The 16939-nt window shown below is 32.7% G+C and overlaps 1 protein-coding gene across 1 annotated transcript in view; it reads left to right on the top strand.

Annotated features, from left to right (window-relative positions):
* The window catches only part of Gucy1a2 (guanylate cyclase 1 soluble subunit alpha 2), a 277284-nt gene that overhangs the window by 163279 nt on the left and 97066 nt on the right, over window positions 1-16939 (top strand). Inside the window, exon 5 of the mRNA XM_078046945.1 lies at window positions 11291-11776. Within this exon, the coding sequence (XP_077903071.1) occupies window positions 11291-11776 (486 nt within the window). The remainder of the gene's footprint in view (window positions 1-11290; window positions 11777-16939) is intronic.

The raw sequence follows: 16939 nt of genomic DNA, 5'->3' as shown, positions 1-16939 counted from the left end.
AGTGAGAAGATGTTGGTCAGGACATCAACTTGAAGTTTTACGATGAATGAGTTCTGGAGACCTAATGTACAAAATGGTAACTATTGTTAATAATAATGTACTATATACTTGAAATATGCTAAGAGAATAAATTTTAAATATTTTCACCATGAAAAATAAAGTGATCATGTGAAATGATGAATATGTTAATAATTTCAACTGTGGAAATCATTTCACAATGCATATTGACTAATATCAAAATATCACGTAGTGCAATGTTGAGTATAATCAATTTTCACTTGCAAATTATATCTTAAGAAAGCTGAAAAAGGTATTCCTCTTTTGCAGAAGAACTAACTGCTAAGAGACTACTACTGTATAGCTTTTCTTTAAAAGTCTCTTTTCTTTATTGTAATGTTGGGCATGTTCAAAGGAAGGGTAAAGAGAGTTGATCCATTAAAAAATCCTAGACCTGATGTGAAACAAAAGATAAGTCTTTTTCCATTTCTCCCATTAGTTAATAATCTTTCCATTTATACTTAATATTTTCACATAGATTAGTTTATTTATGTAAAATTATCATTATTTATTATTATTTCATTAATATTTATAGAATTCTTACTGTGTGGCATGTACTATTCCACATGGCAGCAAGCAGCAAAGAGTAAATGGACAAAAATCCCCAGGCTTATGAATCTTGCATCCTAATAGTGAAATAGACATTAAAAAGGAGAAGCAATAAAGTAATGTGCTAGATAGTAAGTGCTAAGAAGGAATGTAAGTCTTGGGGGAAGGATCAAGAATGATGCATGTTGTTGCAATATTGGATGGATTTACTGTTGATTAAAACTAAATTAATGAACTTTAGGCTGTTATGTCACAGCAGGATCATTCCTATAGTCAGAGAACAGATCATTTAAAAGAGTCATTGTTATGGGTCGAATAGTATCCCCCACCAAAAGATATTTCAGAGAGTTAGCCCCAAGAACATCAGATTGTAAACTTAATTGGAGACAGGATGCTTGCAGAAGTAAGCAAGTTAAAATCAAGCCATTAGGGTAGGCTCTAATCCAATATGACTAATGTCCTTGTAAATGGGGGGAAATTTAGACTCTAAAATAGACATATACATAGGGAAAATACCATTTGGACGGTTAGAATTATGCTACCACAAGGTAAGGAACTACCAGGACCGAGGAGAGGGGTCTTATGAGGGAACAGGACTCTGTCAGAACCTTGATTTCAGAGTTATGGCCTTCAGAAGCAATACATTTTGGTTGTTAAAGCTACTTTATATGTAGTATAAAGTATAGTAGCTCTAGCTTGTTATAGCAGATCTAGCACACTAATAAAACCAACTTACAGGTATATAGGATAAGGGTAGGTGATAAGCCAAATGGCTCCAAAGTTATTTATAATCTACTTATAAACCAGGAATTCTTATTTAATTTAATAAATATATAAAGTTTATTATGTATCAAGGAATATTTTAAGTAAATATTAACCAATAAGTCCAAATAGTAATTCTGTTATGTAGATTCATTCATTATTCCCATTTTAAAGATCTGACACCATAGTTTGGTCATACCATCCCTTCTCCATAAAAAGGAAAACACTGAAACAAATATTAAATATCAAGGTAGAGATTTGGGGGCCCCTGTAAGAGATTTTCCTGAAGGTTTCCTACAGAACATTTACACATTAACAGTTTTTAAAAGTACTTTTTTTTGTTGGTGATAGTGAAATATGTAGGCAGTGGTCATGCTCAACATTGAACACCTATGTATTATAAGCCAGAGCTTGGACACATCACTCAACTTTTTTCACTCTACATACTTGGATCTGTGGATAGGTACCAGGTTACTGTAAAATTAAATCAGCATGAATTTAAATTTAAAATAAATATCAAAATAGAATAAAGTCTCTAATACATAGTTTGCTGTAGAGATTTTCATTTTTAGGGAGACTATCCCTTCAATATCCTCTCAAATAACTTATTAATCTATACACTATTTATGAACATGCAGATCTAAGGAACTTTTACATTATTTTCAGTACACTTGAAAGGCTTTGACTTCCAATCTGGAATGTAAGATATCTGTCCTAATTTCAAAAGGGTAAAAAATTGATATCAAAAGGTAATTCATGCTAATTAATGTTTGAGCATAAAACCAATCACATGTTAGTTCTTTAAGAAAATCTTTAGATTCAGATTTACAGAAATGTAAATTAATTTCAGGATTCTGCCTTTAATTAACTTAGGGTGCAGATGCTTAAAATGGGAATATAATCTGGTTCATTTGGGAAAGATTCATGATGCATTCTTTCCACCAAGGTTCTAGCATGGGGGAGTTGCTTATAGATCCTTTCTCAAGTGTATATTGTTAATACCAGGGAAATGATCCTTTATCAAGACCTGCGTGATGTATTAGTCAAGTTGAATGTGCTTGCTGCTGTAACAATCTTCATATCCCAGGCCCTCAGCACAGGCAATATGTATTTCTTGGCTCATTTCACAGTTCTGAGGCACGTTAGTTATCTCTCCTAAGCAGACCTGACATAAGAGAGACTGTGGGATCCAAATTCCTATCCTTCCCTATTTTGACAAGTGGTCTCCATGGTTACTGAGGAGAGATCAGAGAGACCTGGAGAAATCACATGGGCTAGATTCACATTCCAATAGTCACATCTGTCTTCTACTAACCTTAACTTGACTGGACCTTTTTAATCCCCTTTTACTCTCTGCTGTAATAAGACTGGCATTATATAAATGACCTAATATGCTGTGTTCTCTTTTCCTTTTGAGTTTTTTAACTTTCCTCCCTCCTTCTTGGAACCCTTATTTGCTGTATCCCAATAACTCATGTGCTGTTTACTGTCATAGCCAGCCTCCATGGGACCTATCTTTAGTTGAAACATTTTGTCAAGGAGTTTTTTCCACATTGTTCATGTTCACAGGAACCCCTAGAAAAACAAATTCTGATGACGTGTGTCTGAGACATTTTGCCAATGCAGTCAACCTTCATCATCATATAATTTATATGACATCCTGTATGGTTTCTGAAACTTGTTTAATTGATGGAATTAAGCAGAAATCTAATCTATAAAAATTCTATAATTAATAAAAGATGTATTTTAATCTATATTCCATGCCTATTCAGTATAGCTTCATAAAATATATTATTATGAATTTTTCAACACAATTCCATATCAATTCCTATTTTTAGTATCTCTCTTTTATCAGCTACATAATCATTATGATTGTCATAATGCTTAACAGCAACAACAGCAATAATAATAGATAATAGTTACTCAGTGCATGTATGGTGTGTGTGTGTGTGTGTGTGTGTGTGTGTGTGTGTGTGTGTGTGTGTGTACTGGGCTATGCTTTAATATGTATTATCACACTTAAATTTTATCCTAATGCTATTATGTCAGAATTATCATTATCTCAGTATTGTAGACAAGTATTGCTAGTATCCCAGAATTGCTAAGATCCTGTGAGGCCATATGATCTGGGAAGTTACTCAGTAAGTGGTAGTTACTATGTTTTAAACTTGGATCATATTTAGTTTCAAAGGTCTTACTCATCCGTCCACACTGTGTTTGAATAGGACACTGAGACAGGCAGTTTACCCCAGAGAGGGCTCCCTAGCTTCTCAGCTGTGTGATCTCTGTCAACTCACTCAACCCTCTCTGGTTTTAGTTACCTAATTATAGTAATCTAGATTGTATTTCTAACATGACATAAAATTCCAAGGGATTATCACGGAGTTGCAAACTTTTTGGGAGGCAGATCTTTGGCAAACATTAAGGATATGCCCAGAGAACTCAATTCTCCAAGTTAGCTAACAAAATAATTCTTATAAAATGCAGTAGTGCCATTGAAAAGTGTAAGAGACCCCTTCACATCTCCAGTATTTCCACAATTATGGAGGAAAATCATTCATAAAATTGTTAAAACAAATCTGATTGAAATAGTTTTGTGATTCACCTGTGTTTAATACAATTATAGGCTATTGATGGACTTGTTCATGTCCTAGCTTTGTATCACCACCAAATCTCACATCCCACTCTTGATTCTATTTAAAACATTTTCTGATACAGAAGATGGTGCAGTGGGGTTATGCATGTTGTAAGGTTGTGAGTTCCAGGCTTTGCCTTTTTACCAATTTTTCTTGTGATCCATGCACTTTATCCTCTCCATGCCCCATTTTCTCATTTATGCATATGGATCAAAGCCTCCTTATCCAGGAGGAGGCTTCATTCATTCTTATGTGCTTTGTACGGAATCACTATTGTGTTTCTTTGAGGAGAGCATAGAATTTCTTGTCAGTGTAGAATATTTAATAGTGTTTCTGGTTGACATATAATTTTATAAACTAGGTATATAGAAGTACAGCCCACATCCTTCATCAGGTGTACAAATGGCTGTGTGGTGACAAAAACACACTGGAGATTCTGGCTAACTGCAGCTAGTAAAACAAGAAGACATTCAGCTCTGCCTTTTAGAACATGTGGGTGGCTGATTTTGTGTCTAAGCTGGAAAATAAAATAATTTACACCCTTTGGGAAAGTGGCAATCTGTATAAGTAAGGTATTAAAAACTGCATATCAATTTAATATCCCCCACATAGTGTAAAATTTAGTGCTTGTTAAATAAAAATGAATAAAGAATCTAAAAACAAACATAAGCATTTCACATTTGGAAAATGTGCACAAAAGAAAGCCAAAACATTTATTGATGTGCTTCTTTCAACTACAAAGCACAAACCTATTTCCTTTTAAGATTATATAAATCTTGCTATGATTTAAAAAGAAAACTGGCATCTAATCATGGAACATTAAATCATCTTGGTTATATGGTTCACTGGTTTATCTATTAAAGCAGAATTCAAATTCATTTTTAGAATGAGTTTCTGAGATTAAAATAGAAATGAAGCTAAATACAAAAACATGATGAAATAAGGAAGGCATAGAAAGATAAAGTATCTAAAGAGTTATATTTTTTATTTGGGGGAGTTTAGGGGTGTTAATTTCATCAATAAATATTAAGAATTTTATTTTATCTCATCTCAATGAAGGCAAAATTTCAATCTATTGAATTTATAGTGTCATAGTTAACCTCATGGTAATATCCTCACATTTTTCTTCTGTTCACTTCAGTAAAAAGGGGAAGATGTTCTGGTTTAATTCCTGCATAGAATAATGTTGACAGGTGTGTATATTAAGTAAATATTTATAAAACCAATGAATAGCATTATAAGTGCAGATATTAGAATGATATTTTTAAAAGTTAGTAGCTGTGTGTAGGAAATAGATTTTGTTGTACAACATCTGATATCTTTGGATAATTATATTCTAAGAACCAAAACACAAACACACAAACTGAATGATAAAAGTAAATAAGCAAGAAAGGAGAATAAGAGCTCTCTTACATTATTCTTATTTTTTATTTATGTCTCCCAGCTGAAGTTTTGTCTCATTTGATCAACATCTCCCCAGTCCTCCTTTCCCCTAGCCTCTGGTAATCACTACTTTCCTCCCTGGGTTTGACTATTTTGCACTCCACATACAGGGGAGATCATGCGGTTATTTGGGTTTTTGTCTTCTTGTGCCAGATTTCACGTTCCATGTCCTTCAGGTTCATTTATGATCTCATAAGTGAGAGGATTTCCTTCTTTTAGAAGGCTGTTGGCATCCCATTCTGTTTATATGGCACATGCCAATGTGTATACATACCACAAACATCAGTTCATATCTTGAATGACATTTGAGTTCATATTTTGGCTGTTGTGAATAGCTACAGTGAACATGGGGTGCAGGTATTTGCTTAACACACTGATTTATTTCCTTCAGATATATACCCAGTAGTACATTGCTGGGTCATAGGGTAGTTTTATTTTTTGTTTTTTGAGGAGCCTCCATACTGTGACTGTATTAATTTCCATTCCCTAAGTAGAGTGCAAAGGTTCCCTTTTCTTCACATCCTTATCAACATTTATAATCTTTCATCTTTTGGATAATTGCCATTTAAAGAGACTATTTTAAAACAACTATTTGTATTTTATTAAAAAATTTCTTTCATTGGTGCATTAAAGTTATACATAGTAATGGGATTCATTGTGACACAATCACACATGCATGGAATATAATTTGCTTGCTCCATTTTAGTCTTTAGTGCTTCCTCTTTCCCTTCTTTCCTTCCTCCTTCTATTCCCCTTCCTGTACTCTACTGTCTTCCTTCTATTTATTTATTATTTTTCTAAATGGTGCTTTATAGATGTATGTAAATGTGAAATTCACTATGGTATATTCATATTTATACATAGCATAATTTGGTCAATTTCATTCCATATTTCTTTCCTTTCCCCATCCTCCCTCCTTTCCTGTACTGCACTTGTCTCCCTTCTATTTTCAGCCTTATTGGTTTTGATTTACATTTCCCTAATGTTTAGTGACGTTGAGCAGTTTTTCCTACTTAGTCATGCATCAACTCCTTCGTTGATATATTCTGAGGAATATATCATTAAGTGATTTCCTTGCTGTGAACGTCATAGACTACACTTACTCACACTGAGGTGGCTGTGATGTCACTAGGAGGTCTGATTTTATGGGACTGCTATTGTATTGTGGTCCTTTGTTGATAGAAACATTGAGATGCATGACTATACCTCTTGGTCATTTGTAGGTTTTCTTTTGAGATGTGTTTGTTTGGGCTGTTTGCATATTTAATAGGGATTTTTTATTTCTTTGTTTTTGTTTTATTCTTCAGTTGAACTTCTTATATATTTTAGATATTAACCCTTTATCCTATGGATGTTTTGCAAATATTTTGTCCCTTTCTTCAGGCGATCTCTTCATTCTATAATCCATTTTGAGTTGATTTTTATATGGCATGAGATAAGGGTCTAATTAAGTTCTTCTGCATTTAGGATATCCAGTTTTCCCAAAACCATTTATTAAAGGGACTGTTCTTTTCTTATTATGTGTTCTTGGCACCTTTGTCAAAGACCAATTTACTATAAATATGTGAGGATTTTCCCCCAGGTTCTTTATTCAGTCCTATTGGTTTCTTTGTTTATATGCCACTACCACTCTGTTTTGGTTAATATAATATAGCTTTTGGAGTGTATTTTTTGAAGTAAGGTACTGTGATGCCACCAACATTGTTCTTTGTTCAAGAATGTTTTAGTTATTGGGATCTTTTGTGGTTCCATTCTAGTTTTATTTATTTTTTATTTCTATGGAAAATGCTATTGAATTTTGATAGGGATTACATTTAGTTTGCAAACCATTTGAGTAGTGTGGACATTTAAAAATATTAATTTTCCACATCCATGAACATAGCCAGCTTTTACTTAATGTATGTTTTCAATTTCTTTCATTTCAGTGTATATGTCTTTTGCCTCCTTAGTTACATTTACATATTTTTTTCATTTACATGTATTTTTCTTTTTGATGCTATTTTAGATGGAGTGGTTTTTTAAATTTTTTTTTGGATAGTTTGCCATTAGTGTGTAGAAATGCTAATAATTTTATATATTTAATTTGTGTTCTGCAACTTTACTGAATTTGCTCGTTTGTTCTAACAGTTTTTGGTTGAGTTTTTAGGGTTTCTATATAAAATATCCTCAGGTTCTACATCGGAAAATTTAACCAATTGGAAGTCAAAAATATTTAAATAAATAATTTTGTCTTTACTTAACATTTCTCTTTTTCTTATCATTATCTCCCCCAAAAGTACAGTGTAACAATTATTTAGAAGGGAATTTATCCTGTACTAGGTAATATGAGATGATTTAAAATATATGCAAGGATATGTGTAGGTTATATGCTCATATTTTGCTTTAGGAAGTAGAGCATCTGTGGATTTTCCTATCTGAGAAGGGTCCTGCAATTAATCCCCATAGATATCCAAGTACAATCTTATTATCATGTTGTCTACAAATAAGAACAATTTATCTTCTTCCTTTCTTATTAGGATGCCTTTTATTTCTTTTACATGCCTAATTACTGTAGTTACCACTATTTTGAATAAAATAGGCAAGGGTGGGCATTCTTGACTTTTTCGTGTTCTCTTCTGCATTATTAACTGAGCAATTTAACAAGTCTACCAAATGGAAAACATTGTTAAAATTACAGAAACTATTTTGAGTGGAGGTCCCAGTTCAAATAGTTTTAGGCAAGCATAACACTCAAGGCTTAAATAATACACTTTACAGAGGATAAGTCTTTTAATATAGATGACATTTACTTATACAGTTTGGATAAACTACATATTGGGATTGTGTAGTTCTGGTTAAACATGCTTCTCATTACATGTGGATCATCACATACTAGCTAGATTATAGATGTGCAAGGACAAATAAATAATTTCTTCTATCAATGAGCTGATGGAATTTTTTGGAAAGTGTGGAGATACACTTCATTTAAGTGTCTCCTTCTCCTTTATTTTCTGGAAGTAATTATGTAAATTTTGTATTAATACTTCTGCAAATATTGGGCTGAATTTTCCAGGAGGATCAACTAGTCCTTAAAATTCTTTTTCAAGATATGTCTGGATTATAAATTCAGTGTCTTTTTAAAAATTTATACATGAAAGTAGAGTATGTTTTGATATATTATGTATACATGGAGTATAATTTACTTTGATTAGGATCCCATTCTTGTGGTTGTACATAATGTGGGATTTAATTGATGGTGTATTCATATATGAACATAGGAAAGTTATATTAAGTTTATTCTACTGTCTTTCCTATTCCCATTCCTCCTCCCTTCCCTTCATTCCCCTTTGTCTAATCCAATGAACAACAACAACTACTACTACTTCTTCTTCTTCTCCTTCTCCTTCTTCTTTTTTTTGTAGCAGGGATTAAACTTGGGGGCACTTGACTATTGAGCCACATCCCAATTTATTTTTTAATTTTATTTAGAGACAGGGTCTCACTGAATTGCTTATTGCCTCGCTTTTGCTGAGGCTGGCTTTGAACTTGAGATCTTCCTGTTTCAGCCTCCTGAGCCACTGAGATTACTGGCCTCTGCCATCTCACCTTGCTTAATCCAATGAATTTCTATTCTTCCCACTGCCTAATTGTGTGTTAGTATCTGCATATGAGAGAGAACATTCTTGACCTCTGGTTTTGGGGGATTGGCTTATTTTACTTAGCATGATAGTCTCCATAGATTCAGTGTCTTTATGATTAAAATTTTTCTGATTATCCACTTCATCTTGGTTGAGTTTGGGTAGTTTGTAGTTTTCAAAGGATTGATTCATTTCTTCTAAATTGTCAGTTTTTATAAGGTAAAGTTGTCAAAAATGTACCTCAATTATTCTTTTGATGCTCTATTATTTATAATGTTATTCTGTTTTGTTCCTGATGCTGGTGATTTGTTTTCTCATTTATTATTTTATCAGTCTTATTAGATTTGCTGATGTTTTTGAATTTTTTTGTTCATTTTCTTTATCTCCCTTCACCCCCCACACCGATTTCAATGTCATTAAACAACACACTTATGCTTATTATTTCCTTTTTTCTTTTGGCTTTGAATTTTTTTTTCTTATTTTTCTTGATGTAGGAGTTTATATTATAGACTAATGATCTTTTTTGAAATAAAGCATTTTAGAGCGATGAATTTCTCTCTCAACACTGTTGCATGCTGTTTATTTTAATATGTTATACAGCCCTTTTTTTTATTCCATCTTAGATTTTGAAATTTCCTTTGACAATTTCTCTTTGACAATGGATTATATAAAAGGTATTTTTGAAATTCCGCATTGTTAGGCAAGATCTTCAACAAAATACCAGCAAACCAAATTAACAACACATTGAAAGGATTATATTCTGTGATCAAGTGAGATTGATCCATGGGATGCAAGGCTATGGGAAGCTTCACAGAGACAATCAGTGAATGTAATACCCTACATTAACAAATGAAGGATCAAAGCCATATGATCATCTAAATATATACAGAAAAGGCATTTGAAAAAATTCAGTGCCATCTTATGAAAAATAAATTCTTAAAGAATGGTACCTCAACATAAATGTTACCCAATGCTGAAAGTGAAAGATTCTCACTAATTTTCTATAGTTAACTGTGCTATTACACGATAGGTCTCCTTTGTGTGTCAATACACTGTAAAAAATTGATTTCTGAACTCAAACAACTTGTTCACCCTCATTACTGACCACTTTGTTATGTCAGTATGAGCAACTTAGCTTTTGGTTCTGCACATTTTGCAATTTTAAGTTTTACTATCCATTTGTTATGTTAATATGTTTACTTAAAATAATACTTCATAATATTAGCTTTTCTCCATAAAAAATTCTTGTCATTGAACAATTGTTTCAGATACCCTCAGGTCTTTCAGTGTAAGATTTCTGGCAAGGTTTAGAATGCAAATATGTCAATTGTACCATCATCAATTTTTTAATAATTCAGTATTGGGTGAGTTTACTAAAATAGAAATTGACATTCCAGACAACACAGTTCTCTCTCATCTGATAGCATAATGTCAGTGCAATGGGAAAATATTGGCAAATTGGGGTGTTTCTATTAACCTTTTCCAAAACTAAACCTTAAATTAATCCTGCTATCCAGCAAAAAATGCTAAAAATAATTCTCCCACTATTTACTACTTAACAATTTGTGTGATTTAAATGTGCAGATTTCTTAAATCAAAACCAAATTGAAGAAATCCACTTTTGTTGAACACAAACTGTGTTCCAGTCACAGTGCTCATTGCTTTAATTGTAATATATCACTTATTTTCCAGAACAATCTTATAGCATAGGTGTTATTATATCCCTTTTGAAAATAAATCTAGTAAGTAGCAGGGATGTTATGTTAATTTAGTTCTGATTCAGTTTATAGCTCATATTTTAGAAAACAATAGTTTACATCATTCATATATTAGGTAAGCAGTGTTCCCCATCAACCAGACAAAGAACCAGGACCAAAAATTTATTTGGCATTTATTACATAAAACTGCACATATAATTTTTTCTTCATAAATTAGTATATTGTTTCTAGTAACTTTGAGAATCACCAGTCAGATTTCATTCTTTAAAATGAAAATGAAAGAAGTATGTCACATGACTACTCTGAGGATCAAAAAACTAATAGCTAAAGGCCCTTATTATGAGGACCCTCAAGGGAGTATTTGGCAAGATGAATCTCAATTTGTAAGTTGCAATTTGAATTTGAAATGTTTTATTTCTTGTTCATCCTACTCATCAAATAATAAAGCATTTTTCGACATATCATATGAAGGAAAAATATTGATCAAAATTCCATGTTCATTTCACAGGTGATGGAAGTAAAAGGTCAAATGATCCATGTGCCAGAATCAAATTCAATTTTATTTCTGGGCTCCCCATGTGTGGACAAGTTGGATGAACTCATGGGCCGGGGCCTGCATCTCTCAGATATCCCTATCCATGATGCCACCCGAGATGTCATTTTGGTTGGCGAGCAGGCAAAAGCCCAGGATGGCTTGAAGAAGAGGATGGACAAATTAAAGGCAACTTTGGAGAGAACTCACCAGGCCCTGGAAGAAGAGAAAAAGAAGACAGTGGATCTTCTGTATTCTATTTTCCCTGGCGATGTGGCCCAGCAGTTGTGGCAAGGGCAGCAAGTGCAAGCCAGAAAGTTTGATGATGTCACCATGCTCTTTTCGGACATTGTAGGCTTCACAGCCATATGTGCCCAGTGTACCCCCATGCAGGTGATCAGCATGCTGAATGAACTGTACACTAGATTCGACCACCAGTGTGGATTTTTGGATATTTACAAGGTAATGGATTTTAGTTACTTAAATATACATATTATTTAAAAGCAAATTGTCATCTTAAGTTTCAAAATGCATTTTTTACTTGAACTTAAGAATAATTTACCTATATCTCTTTAACTAGAAGCCTTAATACAGAATACAGGTTTTTATGCTTTATAAGTAAACTTTCATTATAAGTCAACTTATACTATTGATATAAGTAACTGTAAATCCTGATATTGCTCAGTAAGAATTCTGTATAGTTAGTTCTCTAAATTCATTGTTATTTTAAAAATATTAAACTTGTAATTCTAGACAAATTTGAACTACATACTTATTCTTGCTTAAAGAATGAAATTATGATACTAAGAATTTTATGTTGACAGTTACAAGGAAATAGCAAGCATATTAAAATGTGCATTGCATTATCAGTGAAACCATGGTTAATCAATTAAGTGAAACTCCTTTAATTCTAAAAGGATACATGTAAATATCCTAGTTATTGCCCAAATAATTGCCTTTTGGTGGAAGCATCTTAATTTTTGAAGCTACGTAATGCAAAACTTTCATAATGGGAACCGATAAACATTTATTGATTTGATTTGGCAAATTTCTTAGTTTATTCTTGTTAGAAGCATAGCAACATCTTGAGTAATTAAACCCAGTAATGAATAACTCTGCAACTTTTAAATGGAATTTTATATGGATCATACAGTTTCAGAGTAGAGGGCTTTTTTATAGGAAGGGTAACAAATACTAATATAAACAAACAATCCAACTAGACAAGCTGTTTATTTTTGTAGTTTGATTTTCACATAAGCAGATTTGGAAAGAATCATCTGTTTTAATTTATTAGTTTCCTATTATGTTCCAGAAGCTGTTTCATCAAGGTATATCTTCGGGAGAAAGAAGTCCTCTCTCATTGCATTATATAAAACATAGAACCAGCGTTCAGTCATTTTAGTTAAGTCTCTTCTGAATGGTAAATAGTCAAAGTGGAGACATATGAGGGTTTTGCCTTCTTATACACAATAAGAATTCCTATAAGTAGTTTTTAACTTCTTTATAATTTATTATTATACCATTTATAATAGAGGTATTGCCGAGTGTATAGCCAACTGTCTGATTCTAAGCCAACAAGACACTAGAGTGTATCTATCAGTGTAATGTCCTGTCATTTCTAGAAGAGAGGGGAAATTAGACTGGATTCCCCAACACTTTCCTTCCTCCAGATTTGGACACTATTATATCAATTTCTGCAATCACCAATCTTTTCCTTCAAAGTCACTGACTTTCAGCGTTAGTTTCTTTTAGCTAAAACAGGTATTTTCTAGCCCTAAATTTCTACAATTAAATGAGGAATGTACATGGACAAATAGATCCACTTTTGAAAAATCTTGGGAATCCCTGGTTTAAATAAAAGTATCAGTTAGGTTTTGAGATGAAGAAATGTGACTTCTTGGGTACCACAACAATGTCAGAGTTTAAAACTACAATTACCTTACACAGACATCAAATGTCCCTTCCTTTAAGATTAGCTGGGAAACCTCAGAAAAAGAAAATCTGTGGAAAGATCACATGTGATATTAAAATTGTCCTGTATGTTATTAAATCATGGGCAATTTTATGTAGTCATAAATAATTATCAGCACCTTTTAACTTGCAAAATGGATTTTATCTTTCTCTGATACACAACCTTGAGTGTGTGTATGTGTGTATGGTGTGTGTGTGGTGTGTATTCAAAAATAAATAGAAACAATCCAGTTCACAAAATTTCTTAGACTAAGTTTGCTTATGAAATTTTAATTAATATATACAAGTAAAATTCAGGGCTAGGTGTTTTTAAAATGTCACTGATGCTATGGGATAATGTGTGCTGAAGCCACAGTGGTGACAAGTGTGTCCAGAGAGAGGGAATAATGAATATTTCCTCTGTATAAGATAAAGATAAAATGAAGTACATTATAAGAAGGGATATAAATGAAAAATTCTGCATTTGACTTGCCTGCTTTCTAATAATTATAATTATCACAGTTTATTTTCTGGAAAGTTTATACAGTACTATTTTATACCATGAACCTACTTGCTATTTTATACCATAAACTTTCTGCAAAAATTTAAATTACTGAAATTTTTAAAATCCCAAAGGCTACTCTTTCTTTCTTTCTTTCTTTCTTTCTTTCTTTCTTTCTTTCTTTCTTTCTTTCTTTCTTTCTTTTTTTTCCTTTTCTTTCTTTCTTTCTTTTTAAGGATCCCAAATCTGATGATTTAGTAAAATGAAGAGTTTTGCTAGATTTAAAGTGTGGGTAGAATTTTTAATGGAATAATCATTTCACAGAGATAAATACAGCCCACTTTTATCATATGTTAGGAATATGAAAGGAAACCAGGTAAAGACAAATGCCATTGAAAAAGAGCCAGAGGGGGTAGCTCAGATGAGGCATTCAAAATCTTCTGTGACACAGTGAAACTCTGAGTCTCTAAACTTGTGGTTTCCCTTTCCTTGATCATCTCATTATTTTTTCTATCATGAGGGAAAAACGATGACAATTGTAAGAGAATTCAGTTCCTTGTGACAGGACATGGTAAGAAAGAAAATTCTGCTAAAATAACTTTACTGTGCATATTTTAAGCATAGAGAAAGTTACAGTGGTTGGCTACCAAGATGTTAAAGGTATGTGAATACTAAGTGGGAACTAGGTAACTTGAAGGAGGCACAAATGTCCTTTTGATTCTCCTGTAACTAGGAAGGCAGATATATTCAGGAAAAAGCCAACATAAATAATGTACTACATACTGTGTTTCCTCTCAGATTTTGTAGAGTATAGAGAATCAAAAATAAAGAACAAGTGACTCTTAACTTATTGGATCTAATAATGCTTTATAGATGATGATGATGATGGTAATAACAATGAAAATCATAACAATCACATTGGATAATAAAGCAATAATGTAGGTTTTGCCTTATTTTATGTTTGCATTTTGACAAGCCCTTTGAGAGGCAGCAAGAAAGGCAAGTACTTCCCCAGCTCCTCCCATTCTATTCTGCCAAAGCTGCAGCATCTCACTGCTTCTTAGAGTTCTCATCTTTTCAGCTTTAATCACTTTCTTAATCTCACTGTTCTCCAGTACCATACAGTATAAAATAAAAATACTGATTAATCTGTCTCACAGCTACATCGTATTTCGGTGAGCTTATAAGAATGACACTTAGACCAGCACTGGGGTAGAGCAGTAAATGTCAGGTTATCTGCCATTTATTGAGTTATTACATTATCTCTACTTTCAGATAAAGCAACAGAGCTTCTGAAAGGTAAAATAATGCAGATAATAAATCAGAGCTTTAACTGAGACTCATAGGGGACCTACCTCCCAATATTCTTGCATGGGGATTAAGTTTTCAACATGTGATTTTTTAAAAAAAATTTATATCTCTTCTTTATTCATTTCAATATTTTTATATAACTTTCAATTCTAAATGAAGTCTTCTCTAACAAATGATTACTATTATTCTCTTTGGTATAATTTTAATTGTTTTATTATGGTTTTTATTGGTGCATTATAATTATACATAATAGCAGGGTTCATTGTGACATATTCATACATGCATATAACGTAATTTGCTCCATTTCGTTTCCCAGTGCTTCTCCTTTCCCTCCCATTCTCTCTCCCCTTCCTTTACTGGTCTTGCTTCTAGTACTTTTTCAATTCATGCATTATAATTATACATAAAGTGGGATTAATTATGATACATTAATACATGTGTATAGCATAATTCATTCTATTTCATTCTCTAGTACCTCCCCTTTCTCAACACATGAATTTTGAGAGACACATTCAAATCATAACACACTATAAAAGTGAATACAGAGTTCAGAAGTAAATAGTGATACATATCTATAACAGAAAGGTTTATCTATAACGTGATCAGTGTTTATGTTAAACACAGCTAGGCAAGCCATGTGGATTTGGGTATACCAGTGGAGATTGTTTAGGCTTTACCCAGATATGCTGGCATTCCTGAATTTGTATATTCGATAAGGTGTTATCATGGAGTTAAATCTCCACCTTTAACCTTCTTGTTAATAGAAGAGAGCAAACATTGCTCACATAAAGTTCCAAACCTGCAGAACTTTATGCCTCAAGAATTTTTATTTGTCTTGACGTTTGACAATACTGAGCTACCAAAGCCGTCTGTTCACTGGACCTTCAGCCAGCCTTCAGAAAAAGCAGCACAATCTCTCAAGGGTGTCACTGCAGTATGAATATGATTTTGCATAAATGAAATGTTTCCTTTTCTTCTCGTTTTGCTTTAGAATGAAACAAAAAGCCTTTTAAAGTACTTAGGTTATTCTTGGAATTTTATAAATATGTATATTTCATTTTGTTCTATTTCCCAGAATTAAATGCCATTTCCATTTAGTGCAGAGTAACTGGTTCACCACCCCCCTAAATTTACATATTTTATGCTTTAATGACCAGTGCACAAACTTTTGATATTGAACACAATTAAAGATTTATACTGGTCCTTTTCAGCAGTCTCCATCAATATCAGCCTCATATACTTTTGCTGCTATTTGACTGGAAATGAAGCAACAATGTCTTTCTGTAAGTTAGAAAAGAAGAATTTTTGAAGAGAAAATTATTCAGTTCACTCATTATCTCATTCAATAAACATTCTAACTTATTCATTTGATAAGAGGGAATAACTTCCATAGAAGCTAACAAAATGTTATGCAAATTGACTATTTTTATCATGATTTTAATGAGTGCAAAGAACTAATTTATGTGTTTTAGGAGGCGAGGTGAAAGTCACAGATAAGCATTGTGTTTTGCTGCCTTTTCTACTAGCAGAATTATATAGTTAGTTTCAAAATACTATATAGTGTTCTAAAAATTGGTGAAGAGGGGTTTGCTCAATTAATATTTTTGCCTTTGGCATTTAGGCTGGAGATAAGCAAGCAGCAAGGAGAAGGATAGATCCTTTTCTTCATTCCTCTGATTCAAATTGGCCACAGTTGTGCAAACTCAGTCCTCTATTAGTTCCCCACTTGGAATTTTCATCTTTCCACCTTTAGTTACTTATTTAACCTCTGTGCCTCAGTTTCATCATCTGTAAATAGAAACTAATTTTATCTAATGTGTGATTATATTTTACAAGCTTTTAAATAAGATAGATGTGAAATG

The sequence above is a fragment of the Ictidomys tridecemlineatus genome, chromosome 4, assembly GCF_052094955.1.
Source record: "Ictidomys tridecemlineatus isolate mIctTri1 chromosome 4, mIctTri1.hap1, whole genome shotgun sequence".
NCBI classification, from domain to species: domain Eukaryota; kingdom Metazoa; phylum Chordata; class Mammalia; order Rodentia; family Sciuridae; genus Ictidomys; species Ictidomys tridecemlineatus.
This window is presented reverse-complemented; position numbering and strand designations above follow the sequence as displayed.